General features: G+C 45.6%; 1 protein-coding gene across 2 annotated transcripts in view; it reads left to right on the forward strand.

Annotated features, from left to right (window-relative positions):
• The window catches only part of SLC25A40 (solute carrier family 25 member 40), a 218,394-nt gene that overhangs the window by 121,252 nt on the left and 77,036 nt on the right, over positions 1-20,106 (forward strand). For both annotated transcript variants that reach the window (XM_069211568.1, XM_069211569.1), the window contains exon 6: positions 4,903-5,027. In XM_069211568.1, the coding sequence (XP_069067669.1) occupies positions 4,903-5,027 (125 nt within the window). The remainder of the gene's footprint in view (positions 1-4,902; positions 5,028-20,106) is intronic.

Consider the following 20,106-nt stretch of genomic DNA (forward strand, 5'->3'; position numbering starts at 1 on the left):
TGTCTTTACCAGGCGTCGGGTTCTTGGAAGCAGGCAGTCGCGGTCAGGGGGAGCCTCTGGATTCCCTCTGCAGGCGTTGCTGGAGGGGGTTCGGGGGGGTCAACTCTGGCTACTCACAGGGTCGCAGTCGCCGGGGAGTCCTCCCTGTAGTGTTGTTTCTCCGCAGGTCGAGCCGGGGGCGTCGGGTGCAGAGTGGAAAGTCTCACGCTTCCGGCGGGAAACGTGGAGTCCTTTTAAAGTTGTTTCTTTGTTGCAAGTTTTGGTTTCTTTGGAACAGGGCCGCTGTCCTGGAGAGTTCTTGGTCCTTTTAGATGCAAGGTAGTCCTCTGAGGCTTCAGAGGTCGCTGGACCCTGGGGAACGAATCGCTGTTGCAGTTTTTCTTGAAGTGGGGAGACAGGCCGGTAGGGGGTGTGGCCAAAGCAGTTGGTGTCTCCGTCTTCTCTGCAGGGCTTCAGGTCAGCAGTCTTTATTCGTCTTAGGTTGCAGGAATCTTTTTTCCTAGGTTCTGGGGGCCCCTTAATACTCCATTTAGGGGTGTGTTTAGGTCTGCAGGGTTAGTAGCCAATGGTTACTAGCCCTGAGGGTGGCTACACCCTCTTTGTGCCTCCTCCCTGAGGGAAGGGGGGCACATCCCTAATCCTATTGGGGGAGTATTTCTAAAAGTCAGAGTCACCTCAGCTCAGGGCACCTTAGGGGTTGTCCTGACTGGCCAGTGACTCCTCCTTGTTTTTCTCATTATCTCCTCCGGCCTGGCCGCCCTAAGTAGGGCCGTGGCCGGAGGGGGCGGGCATCTTAACTAGCTGGGATGCCCTGTGGCGCTGTAACAGAGGGGATGAGCCTTTGAGGCTCACCGCCAGGTGTTACAGTTCCTGTAGGGGGAGGTGAGAAGCACCTCCAACCAGTACAGGCTTTGCTACTAGCCACAGAGTGACAAAGGCACTCTCCCCATGTGGCCAGCAACATGTCTGGTGTGTGGCAGGCTGGCAAAACTAGTCAGCCCACACTGGAAGTCGGGTATGTTTTCAGGGAGCATCTCTAAGATGCCCTCTGGGGTGTATTTCACAATAAAATGTACACTGGCATCAGTGTGCATTTATTGTGCTGAGAAATTTGATACCAAACTTCCCAGTTTTCAGTGTAGCCATTATGGTGCTGTGGAGTTCGTGTATGACAGATTCCCAGACCATATACTCTTATGGCTACCCTGCACTTACAATGACTAAGGTTTTGCTTAGACACTGTAGGGACATAGTGCTCATTCACCTATGCCCTCACCTATGGTATAGTGCACCTTGCCTTAGGGTTGTAAGGCCTGCTAGAGGGGTGACTTATCTATGCCACGGGCAGTGTGAGGTTGGCATGGCACCCTGAGGGGAGTGCCATGTCGACTTAGTCATTTTCTCCCCACCAGCACACACAAGCTGGCAAGCAGTGTGTCTGTGCTGAGTGAGGGGTCCCCAGGGTGGCATAAGACATACTGCAGCCCTTAGAGACCTTCCCTGGCATCAGGGCCCTTGGTACCAGGGGTACCAGTTACAAGGGACTTACCTGTATGCCAGGGTGTGCCAATTGTGGAGACAAAGGTACAGTTTTAGGGAAAGAACACTGGTGCTGGGGCCTGGTTAGCAGGCCTCAGCACACTTTCAAATCATAACTTGGCATCAGCAAAGGCAAAAAGTCAGGGGGTAACCATGCCAAGGAGGCATTTCCTTACACCCTGTCCTCAAGATTACTCATTAGCATGGTCACATAAATCTCCCTTAGAACGCCCAGCAATGTCGTCCCATAGTAATTTTGATGGCTGTGTTGTTCCATTAGAACACAACACAACAATCATCACTTCAGGGGTTACAGGAGTGGGAAAAGCAACAAGTATCTTGGCCACTGTTTGGATGGTGTTTGTTTTCTCCATCTCTGCAGGATCACCCCCAAACCTTTTACCTTCACCCCTCTTGTTTTCCAGAATCCCGTTTTTGTTGGCTTTATAACTCTGTGCACTTTATCACTGCTAACCAGTACTAATATGCTTGTGCTCACTTATTAATTTACTTGTAAATCCCTATTAAAGTTGTACAAAATGTACCCTGGGCCTGTAATTTGAATGCTGCTAGGGGACCTGCAGCACTTATTGTGCACTTAGTGTTCCACCCACATAAATACCCACTGAAAACATGGTCCTGCCATTGCAGCCTATGGGACGTTTTAAACTGGCAGTTTGACCTGGCAAAATAAACCTTTGCCTGGCCCAAATTATCCTTTGTAATACCTAAGGTAGACCCCTAAACAGCTGATAGGGCAGCTTACATTGTGTTTAAAAAGGTGGACATGTACTTTGAACTTTTGTGTGTCCAGGTAGTGAAAACCCCCCATATCTGTTTTTCGCTACTGGGAGCCCTACCTCTCCCATGGGATAACAGTGGGTTACTTTACAGATGCTTGATCTCAAGGGAATTTTAATTTAAAATCCCCTTTAATGGTAAGTTTGGATTTTTAGTCAAAATTTTGAAATTACCACTATCATAAAGTTGTAATTTTCTTGTCCTATCCATGTCTGGAGACATGAACTGTGGGATCCTTTTGTAACAGGGATAGGATGGCTTGAAGTAAAGAAAGTCTTTTGAAACGAGGACATGGTCATGAAGCATGTATGGTCCAAGAATGTGTACAAATACTGGAGAACTTGATTTGATATCTGTTTATCAATACCTCTAGAATACAAGTGTCTGGAGTAGATTTTTCCAGCTGTCAAGGGAATACTGTATTTGATCTCTAGCTGGCCAGTCAGAGCCATTGTAGGCATAGTCAGAAATGCCATATTTTTGCTGGAGAGGAACATTTTCCTTCCCTTTCAGAACAACCAGAAAAACGTTTCTAGTTCATATTTGAAGGTGGAGGCAGATGGCTTGAGGAACTGCCCAGTGTCAGGTGCTAACTACTCTCTTGTTTATATTTAGTATAGCGTAGGTTCACAGCACAGTAATTAACAAATAATACAGACAACCAATTTCCACTCACTCCATCTCGGGCGGAAGGAAAGGTGGTTTAAAAATCAAAGCTATGATTTTCTAGTCACACTTCCGGCATCAGATGTTGTGGGTGTGACTAGCAAATTTGGAGCTATTTATGCATTTGTGCAACTGCAAACAAATGTTGAATGTCCTGACAGGCAGACTGGTCAACGATCATGTAGGATTGCCTTCCTGGACCTACATTGATAAATATTTCACAAGCACTTTGTCCTGCCACAAGAGGAATTGTGGGAAAATTGGCACAGTGTGGTGTTATCTTGAAATAACTGAAAAAATAGTTCTAATGTGCTTCATATTGAAATCAGTAGAAGCTACACTCAGTCCCCTTTTCGAGGATTACGGGCAGAACCCTAAATAGTGCCAATTCACAAAAGCACATTGGTTCTAATCTTATGGGGTTTCTCCACTTTATTTACAATTCACAGTTTATTAGTCAATGTTGCCATACTGGCTCTGAGGTAGCTCTCGCCCACTGATTAAAACAGTGATACTCATAATTCGTACGTGGGTCGCATGCACCCCTCTCGACCTTACATGCGACCCTCTGGTTAACAGAAGCACTGGGCTGCTGTTTACTCGACTCAGCACTAACATTAAAGGGATGTTAAGTAAACAAGAAAGCATTTATTTAAGGTGAATTAAAGTTAAGGAAGGGAAGTAATGTCCTGCACAACTTAACGTCAGCAGCACCTACATTTTTAAAGACATATTGGCAGCAAAAGTTTGGAAGCATTATCAAGTCTATTCAAAAGTGTATTTCACTAACACGCAGAACTGTTTCACTTTACCATAGCAGATTCTGTCTGTGCATTGAAGAAATATGATAGTTTTCTAATAAGAATTTAGAAACATTCACTCTTTCCCCCGCCCCGACAAAAATGCCAATGGTGTACAAAGAGGCAAGTTAGTTGTTATGTGCAATCTATGGGTAGCGTGGGTTTCTGTTATACATGAACATTATAGTTTATTAAATCAAGCGGAAGGGTTTGTGCAGCACTCATCCTGAAGTCATGTGTTTCGAGGTCCTCATTTGTGATAATGAACTAAAAGCAGGGAAAGTGAAATAAAACATATGCCTAGGATCACACAGTTTGGTTATTGATTATTCACAAGTTCCTAGTTTCACATTGTGTAATTCAGACACTAGATCTGATACTTTGTTTCCCCTTCACCCACCTTACCACCAACCTCTGACCAACACCCTGCTGCCATCAATGCAGCCCTCAGAGACCAAACATTGCGGCCCCGGGAAAATGTTTGCGAATATCCATAGATTAAAGTGTTAGGCCTTCCTATTGCTTGTAGTACTAACCCCACCACCTTGCTGCGACTGTTAGCCCTGCCCCCCGCTCAAATAATTTGCCTCCCCCAAAGTTCAGTTCTAGTTGCACCCCTGGTAACAGCTATATTACCAAAGCAGGTAGAGTGGTGGAGACAGCTACCTTAGTGGTGGTAAAAGTTAAAATATTATTTGCAGGAAAAATTATGAAGCTAAAGAATGTCAAGGAAATGGTATCGATCGCAAATGAGTATTTTCCGGAAGCAGAACAGATGAGTCATCAAAATCTCTTACAATATTTTCCTCTTAATTTTTGGTAGCATGTTAACTGGAGATGCATTTTTTTCTAAAATGTAGGTTCACAAAGATAAAATCAGCCATTATCAGGTAAATGAGGCAAATTCATACTTGCGCCATAGAGTGTAATTTTGGGTGGTTGCGGAAGGGTCTGAGGGAACACAATAGTGATGAACAAAGTGTTTCAAATTCTGAAGCATAGCCTCCGATACCCTCTCAAAATATAGAGTGTATGTTTATAAAAGTACAGCAAATATGAACAGCTAAGTAATACTTATAATTGTATTTCATTTCAGAGTGATGGCAGTACCAGCTACAGCCATTTACTTCACCTGCTATGACCAACTGCGGGAAATATTTTCAAATACAATTATAAAAGATGCCAGTATTGCTGCTCTAGTTGCTGGAGGTGTTGCCAGATGTAAGTCATATAAAATATGGTGATAAATGTAAATTCTATTCTTTACACATAATGCCTGCATCTTATTGACTACTAACATATGGTTCCTTTTATGTAGTCTCATTATGGGTGCTGATGAGGGACCTGCTACATGTATCTGCTCAGAAGAAAAAAAGTAATGGGTGGAATACTAATCTCAGCTACTGATAATCACTCAACTGTCACTCCAACCACTTATGTTGTTTGGACCCCGCTCCACTGTGTAAAGGAAAAATATATGGGTGGAAAGCTTGCAGTACTCTCAGCCACTGATAATGGTCTATTTGCCTACCATGCCACCTCAGACAGGAACAAGCCACATGCAAATCAGCCTTGGTGCTGCTTCAATAGGGACTGTCCAGCCCAACTGCCAGGCCGAATCTCCTCTGAACAGAAACACAAGCAACCCCAGACCAGTTTCAGCCTAGTTAAGCCGTTTCACTAAGATGTAGCTTGATTCTGGTGGCACAACATATCTCCACACGCATGGTTGTGCATGATGTGGCTCCCTAAGTGGTGGCAGTAGTGTCCAGCAGCATGGGCACCTACTTCTCCACAGCACTGTTTTATCAAAAGAGGTTGATGATGTATGAGATCATGGCCAGCCACAGATGTAGGTGGCTTCTGGTGTCTGAATCACATCCTTTCTTAATTTGCCTCCCCCTGCAGGAGAATAAGCTGAAAGATGGGTGCTATAAATGCATTTCTTTCACATGGTCGTTACAGAGAGTTCCAAATGTTTCGCTCAGTAGAAACAGCACCTGCAGAATATTGGGATTTATCTGGGATATTTGTCTTTCCAACCGCCCCAGTCCACTGCTGTAGTGGCCCCCGTTCAGAGGGCCATGTGGCAAGGAGGAGCTACTTGGCACAACCATGGGGTTGAGGCCTTTCACTGCTGATGACCCGGGGGATGACTTACTAAGGATTTTGACGAAGTGGACCAGGTACCCCATCCGCACTTTACTCTTAATGATAGTGCGGTCGAGCAATCCAAGTCTTCTCAGGGGGGGGGAGTAGCCCCAGGGGTGTGAACACAGGCTCAGAACTCAGAATACGTTCAGTGCCAGAAATAAATGATTGTTCAGTCTAATACTTGAAATTATGAAAAAAGGAGTATTTATATATGAACTCAGTAAAATATGACATTCACAAACAATACACACAGTCCCTTGTGGAAAGGGCTCTAGTGTTTTATAGATGGGTTCCTGATCCCCACTCCCCTCTCGCTAGCAGTAGTGGTTATTCCCAATTCACTGTAGGCGGCATTCAGGTTAAGCCCCACTAGTAGTCAGAGTCTCAGGAGTCCTACCTTGACCCTTAACTAAAGTGAAAAATGTTTCTGTGCCAAAACGCTATATGGCAGGCAAGTTCCCCAAGGTCCGTCTCGCCCATAAATCTGTCTTATCGCACCTGCAGAATCTGAATGTCAGTAGTGTCCAATCGGTAAGTTCTCGTGTGGTAAGTTCTTCACACATGACCCAGGAGGGGCAGCGGTCGAATGTCTTCAAATTCTCCACACGCGGTCCTGTGGAGACAGTGGCCAGAGTTGTCCTCAATGCTCCTCCAATGCTGGTGAGTTTCCTGGGATTCTCCCCATAGGTGGGCGTGGTGCAACGCTTCCTGTTCTCAGTCAGGTCTTTGTCCCACATGGCAGCCTCTTCCTCATGATGACTATCTTGATTAGACCACAGTCCTTGCCTTGTCCCAGGAGCTACTCTTGGCATACGTGGTCACCGTCCTCATTCTGTACTCGAGCTATGGCCAAATCGACATCTTCATGGCGGCCTCACCTAGAATACAGGCTCATTGACTTCACTCCACACACGGGCTATGGCCCAATCGGCACATCAGTAAACTCCACGGCAGTCGCATCTGTCATGGTGGGTCACCGACACCCATCCTCCACACGGTTAATGACCTGATTAGAACAGCAAAGATCACAGTAGCTGCCAACCTTTTCCTGCACACAGACAACAACCTGATTGGTCACCTAGTTATAGAGATTCAGGATCCCCCACTGGACCTCGCTTGCTTCAGCACTCCTGTTCCTCACAGGGCACCCTGGTCCTGGCAAGTAGGCAGTCAATGATGCTCCAGGGGCAGTTGGTCTTGGATTCCTTGGGTGATATCCCCTTACCCAGCTGGGCAACTTTGGGGGCCTTGGGCTGCCCTTCTTATAGTCCATTTTCTGATACCAAATGTAATTTAGAGTCTGAGTCTTTGAAGTTTAGTTTGGGGATCTGTTTTTTTTGAGTGCCCGCTACTCTTTCCTTTCCTTCTTTCACATATCAGTCTATCACAGCAGGACGACTCCCCCACAACAAAGACCACAGTAGTGACTAAAGTTCACACTTATCGGCCACTGTGATATGTGTATCCAAAGGTTACCTCAGCCTTACTGTTTATGATTCTCTTATCAGTTTCCTCTCCCTCCTGAGATGTGCTCAGGTCCCGTCCTAGTGACCTCTCTCTGAATCAAAGACCACCCTCTGGAGTATGCTGTAGAGCCTGAATGCCCCTTCCCCCAGTTTGTCCCACCCACCTCAAAGGAATGCAGCAATCAACAATTCTGTCTGGGGAATTCCTCTACCTCCTCATGTTCCTCTAGTTAGCCCCAGGTCTTCCAAGGTGGAAAACAGAATCTACCATTCACTGGCACTTGTACACCCAGCACATGCATATAACATGTATGCACAGTATTGCATCATCCCTATATTAGACCATTCACGGGAACACATACATCCAGCACATATATAACACACTCTCACTGTGCCTCACTACACACAGGGGTGTGGAATTTATTAAAATATCTACTTGTCCAGGGGACAGGTTGCTTCTCAAATCTACTTGTCCTGTAAAAAGATCTACTTGTCCCTTTGGTGCCATGTAGTGTGGCGACAAATTATGGCAGCAATCTCATTATGTAAGTGCTCTGATAATAGCCTCTCTGATTATGCCAGGGCTACTACGATAGTATGGCTTGAATACTTGCAGTTTCAATCCCTACTGTAGCAATTTCCTTATTTTGCCACCTTTCTGCAGATCTGCATAGTGGGGCTGGAGGAAGCAGTAAGCAATAGTTCCAGGGCTGGAATGCCTTTGAGTCTGCAAACCTACTAACCTGCATGTTTTAAAGATTTTTACCAGCTTCTCGCTAATATTTTCCCATAATAAGAAAGGTTGGACATTTACTCCTGACAATGGCAGAATTAGAACTTCTTCCAGGGTTGGGAAGAAAGTGGCTGGAGGGAAAATGAACTTGCAAATGCTCAATAGATTTTTACATGAGCAAATCTACACATCGTATTTACCCATGCTAAAATACAGTTCACAAATATTTTATAGGGGTAGGACATATACCATGGGTGCACTTTTGTGACTTTCTTTAAGAATTTGGGGCCACATGTAGGTAGGTTCAGATTTGCGACCTGCAAATTGCGAGTCGCAAATCCGAATGTAGGATGGTGTCCCTGACACCATCTGTGATTCGCAAGGGCTTCGCAAATGCCCACCTCATGAATAATCATGAGGAGGCTCGCAATTTGCGACCCCCTCGCGAATGGCGGCCCTCACAGGGATGGTGGCCTGCTGGACACAGCAGACCACCATGTCTGTGACTGCTTTTCAATAAAGCAGTTTTTTTTTATTTTTTTAAATGCAGTACGTATTCCATTAAAGGAAAACGAGATGCATAACAAAAACGAAAAATGAAATGTTTTCGTTTCTATTTTTCAGAGCAGGCAGTGGTCCGCAGGACCACTGCCTGCTCTGAAAAAATGTTTACAGTGACATTCACAATGGGGAAGGGGTCCCATGGGGATCCCTTCCCTTTTGCGAAAGTGTTAGCACCCATTTGAAATGGGTGCAAACTGCGATTGGTTTGCGCCCGCGTTCGCGGTCACAAAACAATCCTACATTGCAATGCGAGTCGCAATTAGGAAGGGAACACCCCTTATTAATTGCGAGTCGCAAACCCGTTTTGCGATTTGGTAACCAGGTTACCGAATCGCAAAACTGGGTTTGTGCATCGCAATGTGCTTTTTGCACGTCGCAAACAGCGAAAGTCGCTGTTTGCGACATGCAAAAAGCTACCTACATGTGGGTCTTGGTCCCTAATTAGGTCTGGAGTTAACAAAGACATTTTGTTTTTATTAAACTTCTATTTCTCTCTCTTTCGGCTGGCTTTACTGTGAATGATCGCATTCGGCTCTTCCACAAGGAGCATATTGCCACACAAAGTAGTTTTGTTCACTGTCAGGAACTACAATGGCAATCAGTGACGTAACGAAACTGGAGGGTGCCCCTTTGCAAAGAACATGGAGGAGCCCCCTCTCCAGACTCACTCTGGGCAGGTGCTGTGCTGAAGGGGCCCCCTGGAGGGCGGCTGCGGGGCCTTTGTTATGCTGCTGGTGGCAACGTGTGCTTTTAGAGTTCAAAAACTTTTTGGGGGGGTTTTGCCAGTGTTTGTTACAATGTTGAGGGCCTGGTAGCTCCCACAGCAATAAAGTGTTACAAAAGCCATGTCAAAACAAGACACGCACTGATGAAACTAAAAGACTTATAAAAATATGTCAGATTAGTTGGCTTTGTCAGTGTTTGTTTATTTTCATGCTTCCCATAATCGTGTTGAAAATGGTTACACTGATTTTCCATTACAAATATTTTTGGGAAATACTAGCATGCATCAACACATTTTACTAAATGACACTTCATTTGCATCTAATCAGAGAGCATTCTGGGAGCATTATATTTAGCCTCATAGCCTAAACTTTTCAAACATGTGTATACAGTTATTTTTTTTTTGTACTGGAATCAACGTCATTAGTGAAGTGTGACCTTAAAACATTTATTTACAGCACTCACCCTAATAATGAAGGCTTTCAAATAATGAACCATAAATACAAGTTCGAACAGCATTATCTTTTGGAAACACATTACCTCAACAGGTACATAAACAGGCAGCCAAAGGGTTTGTGCTGCAGGGGGTTGGGCCTACTTGTCCCAAGGACAAAGTAAACATAAAAACTTGTTGCCCTTGACCCCAAACAAGATGTCCCGGGCGTCGGGCGATAGGAATTCCACATCCCTGCTACACACCAATCTGATGTAGGCCAAGTCTGGGCTAAGCACTCAATAGCGGACTTATGCATGAGTGAGCCTGTAGTTCTCATTTCAGTGACACAGGCAAAAAAGTTTATTTGATAGAGACTTCTAGCCACACATGCCTTACCTTAGAATATTCCCCAGTTGTCAGACTGGATCCAGGGGTTTTTGCACAGTACCTATGCCTGTTGGGAGGAGGCATCATTCAGTTCAGCATCTTTGGAGCTGGAAATTACATGCGGGGAACCAATAGAGGCACCACCCTGGTGCACTGAAGTCCGTTCTTTCCTTTCCAGGCCACATAGCATTTATCTATGAAGAGTTAACCTCAGTCGTTTTTTGACTGGCTTTTTTCTCGACTTTCGTCAAACCCATTTTTGAGAGATTTTCTGGAGTGACAGAATGTCCCCAAAGGAACGTGCTGGTTTCAGACCATGTGATGCCTGTCACAAGCAGATGTCTGTGGCAGGCTTGTCTATTGTGTTCGGAAAGGGACCACGACCCCAAAACCTGCAAGGAATGCCACGCCATGCACCTGAAGGCTCAGAGGGAGTGTTCCCTCAAGCTCCTCGCTGCCTGACGAACCAACGAAGCTCAAGATCCTGGGTGTGCGGAAGGTCTCGGGACTGTTCTCTAAGCTGCACCCGGCGATTGTCATCCCATTCTAAGTCATCAGGTTAGTCTCAGAAGAGAAGGAAGTCGAAGTGGTCTTCCACTTCGCTGCATGCATCGAAGTCTTCTGATGAGTCACAGGAGCATTGGCACAAATGACCTCGCACATTGGCAGAGCATGAGTCAGGGTCTGCTCTTCTCTTCCCTGACTTTCCAGGAACTGGAGTGACCCCTGCCTAGCTGAAAGAATTTTCTGAGGCCATGCACCTAATATGTGGGTGGCCTGGCCCCTCTGGAGTACTGAAGTAGATGATATATAAAAAACACGGAAGGAAAGCTGAACTCCGTATTTATTAGTCAAGATCTGAAGGAAGAAAAGAAACTCCAGCCACTCCTGCTCTGCTCCTTCGCCAACTGCCAACTCTCCACATCCCAGGCAGTACTGTTGTTGGAGCAGGGGCAGCTGGAAGATACCATGTTACACGACAAAAGTAAACAAAGTGCAAGGAAAACAAAAGTACAATTACACAAATTATCTGATACATTTTAAATATATTAAAGTTTTTTTTCTTTCTTATTTTTAACACAATACCACACCTACCTTCTGGACCGAAAGGCTTGGGAGGGGCCCCCACTGGATCTCACTGGTGGTTTCACCTTCGGTGCCATTCGGGCCCTATGGATCCAGTATTGGTTCCAGAGTGGAGCCATCGGTGAGAGCAACAACATTCCAGTGCTGTCCCCCCTGATGCCACCGACACCTCAAAGCGGTGTCAACCCCCAATACCATTCCTGACTCAAACTCGGAGCTGGGCAGGCTTTGCCTGTCGACGATTCTGGTGCCGTCTGGGACCATGCCCTATGGCTATGGATTGGAGCCAGTCCCCTTTGTCTTTGATAGGACTGGAGAGGGAAACAAATAGGTGGGGTCTGAGGACCCTTCTGGATATCACCATCCCTTAGATGAAACTGAGAACAACTGGTATGAGGAAATGGTAACATCCAGTGGCCTAGACACCTCACCAGAGTCAGGCTTAGTCTCTCCTTCTACCATAACTACAGAATAGGGAGTCTCTTTCATTGTGGTGGTGCCTAGAGGTATTAGAAATTCAGTTTCCCTTAGTGGCAGTCAAGACGATTGTCTGAATGGAGGTGCTTTAGTCAGGAGTCGCCATTTCCGAACCTTTACTCCCTTTTAATGAATACCTTACCAGCATCCTACTCGGGGCCTTGTCCAAGACCTGCACAGAGGCTCATGTGCATATGTCAGTTCCCAGCTACCATCGCCCCTCTCCTGGGGACCCAAGTTTCCTTACCCAGCACCCTACCCCGGAGAGCTAGGAGGTCCAAGCCTCCACCTCGAGTCAATCCTGGCTCATTCCCTCCGACTCCACCAGAGAGGGAATCCAAGAGGCTGGATACCTTTGGCAAGAGAATGTTCTCCTCTGCCAGTCGTGCACTACAGTCAGTGAACACGGCATGCCTTTTGGGCCAATATTCACATATGATATGGATTTGCTTGCACAAGTGCTGCGGTCTGAGAGGAGACTATCCAAGCTATTGTTGATGGGAGAGATGCAGCAGAGTTCACCATATGATGTCAACTGGAAACAAATAACTTGCTGGGTAGAGCAAGTGGCCCTGCGGCTCAACTCCTGGCGGAGAACTACTGGCTTTTCAGTGGATATCCAAACCTCGCTTTTGGACATGACATTTGATGGCTCTAATCTTCTTGAAGCAAAGATGGATTCAGCACTGGCGTGCTTTAAGGACAGCAGTGCTACAACCAGGTCCTTGGGCTTGTCTATGGCCCCTCGTCAACCACACTCCATGCCTTTCGTGGCCAAGGAAGTGATTTCCAACCAGGTCCGTACTCTCCCAGCCATCAGGCTTCCCAGCCTTTTTGTGGCTGAGGACATGGGTCCCATAGGCCACACGTGACAAGTAGTCAGAAGTCTGGTCAGACCCTCCCCCTCTTCTCCATCCCCAGTAGCCAAAGCCCCAAAACTCCTTTATTTTGCCCAACCAACCAGCATGGGCATCCATTTGGAGCAGGATACTCCATCACCTTCAACAGTGGTCAGTAACATCAGACAGTTGGGTTTTACAAATCATCTAAAGGGGCTACTCCATTCCCTTTTTGACCACCCCTCCACCCATGCCACCCACATACGACCGGCTGATTGAGGACCGCCTCCCCATGTGCCGTCACCCTCTTCCTGGCTCTATTGGCCATGAGAACCATCAAGAGGGTACCAACATCAGAAGTAGGTTGAGGTTGCTATTACTGCTAGTTTCTGGAGCCCATAAATGGTGAGGCCTTCAGGCTATCCTAGACCTGTACTCCTCAATCTCCTCCTGTAAAAGGAGAAATAAAAAATGCTGACACTCGTGCAAGTTCTGTCTGCCCTGAACACTGGAGGCTGGATGATAGCATTGGACTTACAGGACACATATTTCCACATCCCTGTCCTACCTGCCCACAGACATTGGTGGGCCAATAGTACATTCAGTTTGCCACAACCCCCTTCAGCCTTACCAGCAACTCAGGTGTTCACCAAGATGATGCTCCTAGCTCATCTCCTGAGGTCAGAGGTTTCAATCTTTTCTTAACCCGACAATTGGGCTTGCCACAGGCAGTTGCCTCCCACCTCTGCTCTTACTGGGGTTTACTATCAACATGCCAAAGTCACACCTTGCTTCCTTTCAGACTCTCTCTTCCATCTGTTTTGGACACAGTGCAGTTTTGGGCCTATCCTCCAGAGCGGAAAGTCCAAGTTGTTTAGCCTATGATACAGATGCTTCAGCGTCTAGCCTGAAGTTCTGTGAGAATGACCCTGAGGTTGTGGGGCCTCATAGCTTCCTGCATCCTTTTTGTAGCCCATGCCCATTGGCATATGCAGGCTCTACAATGGAACTTTATGTCCCGGTTGGCGCAGCATCAGGGGAATCTCTCTGACATGGTCCAGATCTCAGAGGGAACCACAAAAGATCAGCAGTGGTGGCTAACAAACCGCAGTTAGGTCAGTGACGGAACCCTCTCCCTTCCCCAACCAGAACTAACTGTAGTGGCAGATGCCTCACTTATAGAATGTGCTGGCCATCTGGGAGAGGTGGAAATCAGAGGACTCTGGTCTTTTGTGGAGTCCGAGTTCCGTTTCAACCTGTCTGAGCTTCGGATGATTTGCTTGACACTAAAAGTATTTATTCCTTCATTCGAGGGTAGGCTGTTGAAGGTGTTCATGGACAAGTCTGTATAAACCTGCCACTAAAATACATTTATGACATGGTGTGTTTCCAGAAACATCAGACCTTTTTATGCACCCCTTTCAACGTTCTTCTGTGTGCTCTCTCTCTTTGGCTCAGCAAGAGCACTATTATTCTCCATTTTTGCAGTTGGCAGACTAGCCGCCTTTATTGAAGTCACCTGGTGTGGCTAGAGGCTCAACAGCTTATATAACATACCATTCCTCCTCAACCCTCCATCACCACAGGCTCGTCATCATGCCCCAGGGGGATTTACATATTTTTCTGGCTTTCCTAATGTGTGCTCTATTTGAGCTTCTGCACAATTGCCCTCTTCGGCTATTGACCATCAAGACTATCTTTCTAGTGCCCATTGCATGGGCAAGAACGGTCAATAAATTGCAAGCATTCTCAGGGCACCCTCCCTGCACCACCTTCTATGCGGACAAGCTGGTACTCTGGACACGTCTCCTTCCTTCCAAAGTTTGTGACTCATTTCCATGTTGGCCAGAATATCATCCTTCCTACGTTTTATTTGCTCTGCTTCACCCCTCTAAAGCAGAGGAGAGACTTCACCTTGTGTTCTGCCTTGATAACACTTAAGAGTTCTAGGTGCATGATCAATTCTTCGTGGGCTACATAGATGTCAGGCAAGGGAAGGCTGTGCAGAAATGGACCATCTCAAGATGGATAGTACTTTGCATCAAGCTCTGTTACGAATTGTCCAGGAAGCAACCCCCTGAGGGCTTGTGTGCTCATTCCAACAGAGCCAATGCCGCGACCACTAGACTGTTAGCCCGCGTAGTCCTTGTCCTGGACAGCTGTCAGTTATTAACCTGGGCATCTTTGCACATGTTTACCAAACACTGCTTTCTGGAAAGTCAGGTCCGTCGCGATGAGCACTTCACCCGTTTAGTCATGCAGGACTTTCTGGGTTAAACCAGCTTCGCAGACCCACTGGGGAGGGATTGCTCTGGTATTTATTTTTAGGTAAGGAATCTGTGGCTGGACGTCTCTATCAGATGAACAACTTACTTACTTTCAGTAACACCTTATCTAGTAGAGACTACCTAGCAACAGATTCCTTACTGGCCCTCCCGGCTCCGTGAGCTGATTACAGTGTAAGGGACACCCTTTGCAAGGCCGTATTATTTCACATCAGCTGTCAGTTCTTATCATGGCTCCGTGCTCATGACTTGGAAAGTCGTGAAAGTAGCTGATGTCAGCATGCCAGATACTTATATAGTGGCCCAGGAGAAAAGAGAGAAAATTAACAATAATTGAAAAGCGGTGAAGGGTTAAATGGGTGTTGCTATCAGCATATCAGAATTCTTAATGTATGTCTTTAGGAGAAGGAAATTGAGAATTCAATCATTGGTGGACAAAAGCAGAAAAGATAAGCAGGACAGAGCATCTTTAAGAGAGTGGGGAACAGATATATTTAAGCATATGTTGCACGCAACCCCAGATAACTGAAGATTATATATACTTAAGAGCTATGCTGGGGCCATTCCATTCCCCTTTACTACTCAGTATCTGAATTCAACTAAGAAATCTGGATATACAGTCTTATCTAACCTAGCCAGGTAGTCCACTATGAACCTGAATGCTCTAATTGAGTTGCATAAAACCGAACATAAGAAATGTTCATCAAAAGCTCTGATATTGTATAATTATGAAAAGTCCACCCAACCCTAAAAATAAGCTGTGTTACTAAAACCATCGTAATCTAGAGCACCCCAAAATGAAACAAAAAAACAGCTTCTCAGTCATCAGTCCCCAAAACTCTCTGACAATGAAAGTAGCAGCCAACTAGAAATGCAGAGCTGTTGCAGTGTCATTTGTCTACCAGTATCAGCCCAAAGCCTCTTGCAGGCAGATGTAGGCACTGTCACATTGAATCTACCATCACACAAAAAACAATTGAGCTCAGAAGCCCCCTCCCCTATTTTATCCATTGCCCTAGCTTCACTGAAAGTTAATTTTTCTCAAATATATTTTACTTCAGAAATCAAATTCTGGCAGTCTAGGCCAAAGGAGGGAGGATCTCGTATAAGAGAGACATTATCACTAATGTCCTGATCCATGCACACACTGCACAATAGAATTTAAATTTGGCTTAGTAAGTTCTTCAGGACAGGTGTGGCTGGAGTTTCAGTCCCACGCTAGCTAGGGAGAGTCATAGCAGAACTGGATCTGACAAGAGCAATGTAGTCATCGGCTGCAAAGATAGGAACCTGCTGCAGTTCATAAAAAGGAGTGAAAAACTGTAAAAAAAAAAAATGTAACTGCAGATATTTTTGTTTAACCATAACCATTATTTGCCCCACTCTCTCTAAAAAGCTAAATTCTATTTTTTACCTAAACTCACTAATCGAATGTACCAATACATGTTTTGTTACTTTTGTTCTACTGCACTACTTCTAGTTTACCCATTACTAAAACAAAGAGAAAAAGGATCAGACCAAATCTACTTTTCTGTCCCCCTTGACCTCTGGAAATGTTAGCAAAGAGTTCCCACTTGTCTTTCATGTTGTAGTTTATCCATATTTTCTAAAACTCACATGCCATCTTAATATGTTGCACATGCATGACACATGGGCTTGTACTCCCATATGAGTGCCCACCTTAAAAATGGAACTGAATGGGTGGGGGCCACAAACCATTCAATGAACAAAGCAAGTGGACAAATAGAAACAGGGTAGGGGAAACCGACCCTGCCCAGTTGGCCAGGCTCCTTTCAAGTTTGTTTGTTTTCAGGTGAATGTTGGTATTTTACCTAGTTTCTTAAATGACTCATAGTTAGGGAAAGCTTTGTGTATATGTAATGAAAATTATTCATATGACATTAGCAACCTTAACTTTGTCCCATCACAATAAATGTTTTGGAGGCCATAGTTGTGTGAAGACTAGTAATCCTATGAAGGGCATATTCTCTGTTTCTTTCTTTAGGTTTTTACAGTCTGACGGTGAAGGTTTTCCTAATTTGCACCAGACCTTTTGCCACTTCAACCAGATGTATCAATTTATATTTCATGCTTAACTTTTTTTGACAAAGGACTTCACATTTTGTTACATTCAAAGGGTATCCAGTTATCTCTCCATCTTTAAAACAATTTTTTTAGGTCTGAGATAATTGTGAGGTTTGTACTGCTTACAATATTATGATTATGACAATATTATGATTGTTTTAATAGGTATGTTTCAGAAACGAAACTAAGAAATTAGGTTACTGTATTTTAGGGTGGGGGGATGGAACTGTACTCAAGCACCAACCTCAACCCTTGTCAGGGTGAGGCACAAACAAACCAGAAATTAATCTGTGCTCAACCCTCTGGTAACTTGGCACCGAGCAGTCAGGCTTAACTTTAAGGCAATGTGTAAAATATTTGTGCAAAGCTTCACACAGTAATAAAGTGAAGCCACAAAGCAAGAGAAATGTCACACCAATTTTCGAACAATAGAGTACATTTTCATGAATAAAACATGACCAAACAACAAAAATTCAATAATTAGAACAGGAGTTATGCAATTTTAAAGATGTTTGTAAATAAATCGGCGAAAAGTACAAAGCGCCAACTATGGATATCTGGTTGTGTCCGACTGGGACAAAGTCACAGGTTCAGGCCATCCGCAATGGAGCTACTCGGACCCACTTAGGCCTGCTGAACAAGAGTACCTTGGTTGCGGAGTGCTTTGAGGTCCTGTGTCGATGTGATACATCAGTTATGCGGAGCTGCAAAGTTGTGATGTGAGAACCTGCATTATTGTCAAGGCTGCTGTCAATGAGAGGGTTGGAATGTGATGACTTGGATCAGTGAAGATTTGCGGTTCTGATGCGAGCAGCAAGGTCGATGCGGAGTCCTTGCCCTGAGGCAGTCCTTGCAGCAGAGGCGATGCATTGGTTCTGCTTGGGTTTGCACCGCATAGCAGAGGTAATGTGTAAGTTCCGTTGGCTCCACAGATGGGCTGGCACTACACTTTTAGACCCACTTCCAAGGGTCAAAGTCTGGGGTGGCATCACTTGGCAGGGAAGGACTCTCAGATGGCTGAGTCCAGATGCAGGATTTAAGGTTGTTGGAGCCTTTTTTCCCTGAGGCTGTAGCCAGGAGGGCAGCCAACTAGCCCTTGGAGTCACTCTGGGGTCCCGGGCTCAACATATACAGGTTTAACCCTTCCCACCCAAGCAAGAGGGCAGCAGGTCAGCACTGCAGTGCAGCAGTGCTTCACAGCAGCAGTCCAGCAGAAAGTTTTTTCTTTCAGCAGCACAGCACTCCTTCTTCCTGTCCACACATCCAGAAGAGTACTGAAGAGTTGGTGTTTGTGGTCCGATATTTATACCTTGGGCTTCCTTTGAAGTAAGAGAAGCTGCTAGGGTTTCCCTTTGACGTCAACAGGTTTTCTACTTTCCCTACCCTGGCTCCAGCCTAACTACAGGGGGTATTCAGCCCTTTGTGTGGATGCAGGACACATATTGAAGTGTAAGTAGGGTTGTGCCCAGCTCCGCCCTCCCATCCTGCCAGTGGTGGCCCATCCAGGCACACCTAAGCTCTCTATTGGGTGTGGTTGTATAGGAGGAATACACAGACCAACTGTCAGCAGCACCCATTTATGTGACCCAGACACAGGGTAGGGCACTAAATAGCTAGGGCAGGAAAATGGCAACTTTCTAAAAGTAACCTTTTCAGAATTGTGACTTAAAATCCGGCTTTACCATTAAAGAGGGCTTTAAAATACAATTCCATAGGCACCAAAGTTGACTTTCCCACCTGCTCCTAATTGAAAGTTGCCACTTATTAAGTGTAATAAGGGGGAAACCAAGGTTAACCACTGAGAAAGGTAGACCTTGCTGTAGTGAAAAATGAATCCAATAGTTTTTCACTACCAGGACATGTAAAACTAAAAGTACATGCAGAACTTTTAAATATAGTGCACCCTGCCCTCTGGGCTGTCAGGGCCTGCAGTAGGTGTGACTTATATTTATTAAAATGGAGGCCTGGGCGTGGCAGAAGGTGTATTTTTCCAGGTCAGAATGGCAGTGTAAAAATGCACACACAGACTGAAATGGCATATTGAAGCATGTTTAAAGAGCTACATAAGTGGGCGGCACAATCAGTGCTGCAGGCCCTTGAGGAGCATGTAATTTACAGGTCCTGGGCACTGGTAGTTCCACTGTACTAGAGACTTACAAGTAAATTAAATATGACGAATTGAGTATGAGCCATTTTTCCATGTATAAGGAGATAGCACATGCAATTTAGCACATGTTAGCAGTAGTATATTGTGCAGAATACTAAAAGCCAGTAAAAACGAAGTCAGAAAACAAGAGGTTTGAAGGCAAAAAGTTAAGGGAGAACTGCAACAAGGATGCCAGGTCTAACACAAACCTTTCGAAGGTTACACTTAGGAAACACCAAGACCCTATGTCATAGTCATTTCTGCCTGGAGACTATTTTGCAGTTGTTGGGGAGTGTTTTCTCACATCAATAAATGCCTTTGAATAGTTATTCTTTAATTTATTGTTTGAGCAGGCCGTAAGTCGATAAGGCTGACTGTTCTCTGGACTGTGTGGCCTCTTTGGTCCTTGGACATAGCAGTATTTTATTGGAACACAGGGTATCTGATCCTTCACTTCTAGGGAATGGGGAACCTGCCTAATAGAGTAGAAACACCATGAAGACATTCATGCCTTCATTACGAGTGTGGCGGTCTTAAGACCGCCACACTCACGGTGGTGGTCGGACCATCGCCAAAGAGGTAGTCCGACCTCCACCTTACGACCGTGTCGAAAGTGCCACGGTCGGACCGCGGGCACCTCCTCTTTTAGGCCATCCAACGTTCTGCCGGTGCCGGCCTTCTTAATCTGCCAGGGCAGCGCTGCCCTGGGGATTGACTCCTGTGTCTCCCAGCTTTTTCATGGCGGTTCCACCGCCATGACAATGCTGGCGGAGATGGGGTGCTGGGTTCTTCATGGGGCCCCTGCACTGCCCATGCACTTGGCATGTGCAGTGCAGGGGCTCCATGGACAGCCCCGTCGCGCTTTTCACTGCCTGATTTACAGGCAATGAAAAGCGTGATGGGTGCTGTTGCACCCGAC

This window comes from Pleurodeles waltl, chromosome 10 (genome assembly GCF_031143425.1).
Source record: "Pleurodeles waltl isolate 20211129_DDA chromosome 10, aPleWal1.hap1.20221129, whole genome shotgun sequence".
NCBI lineage: Eukaryota > Metazoa > Chordata > Amphibia > Caudata > Salamandridae > Pleurodeles > Pleurodeles waltl.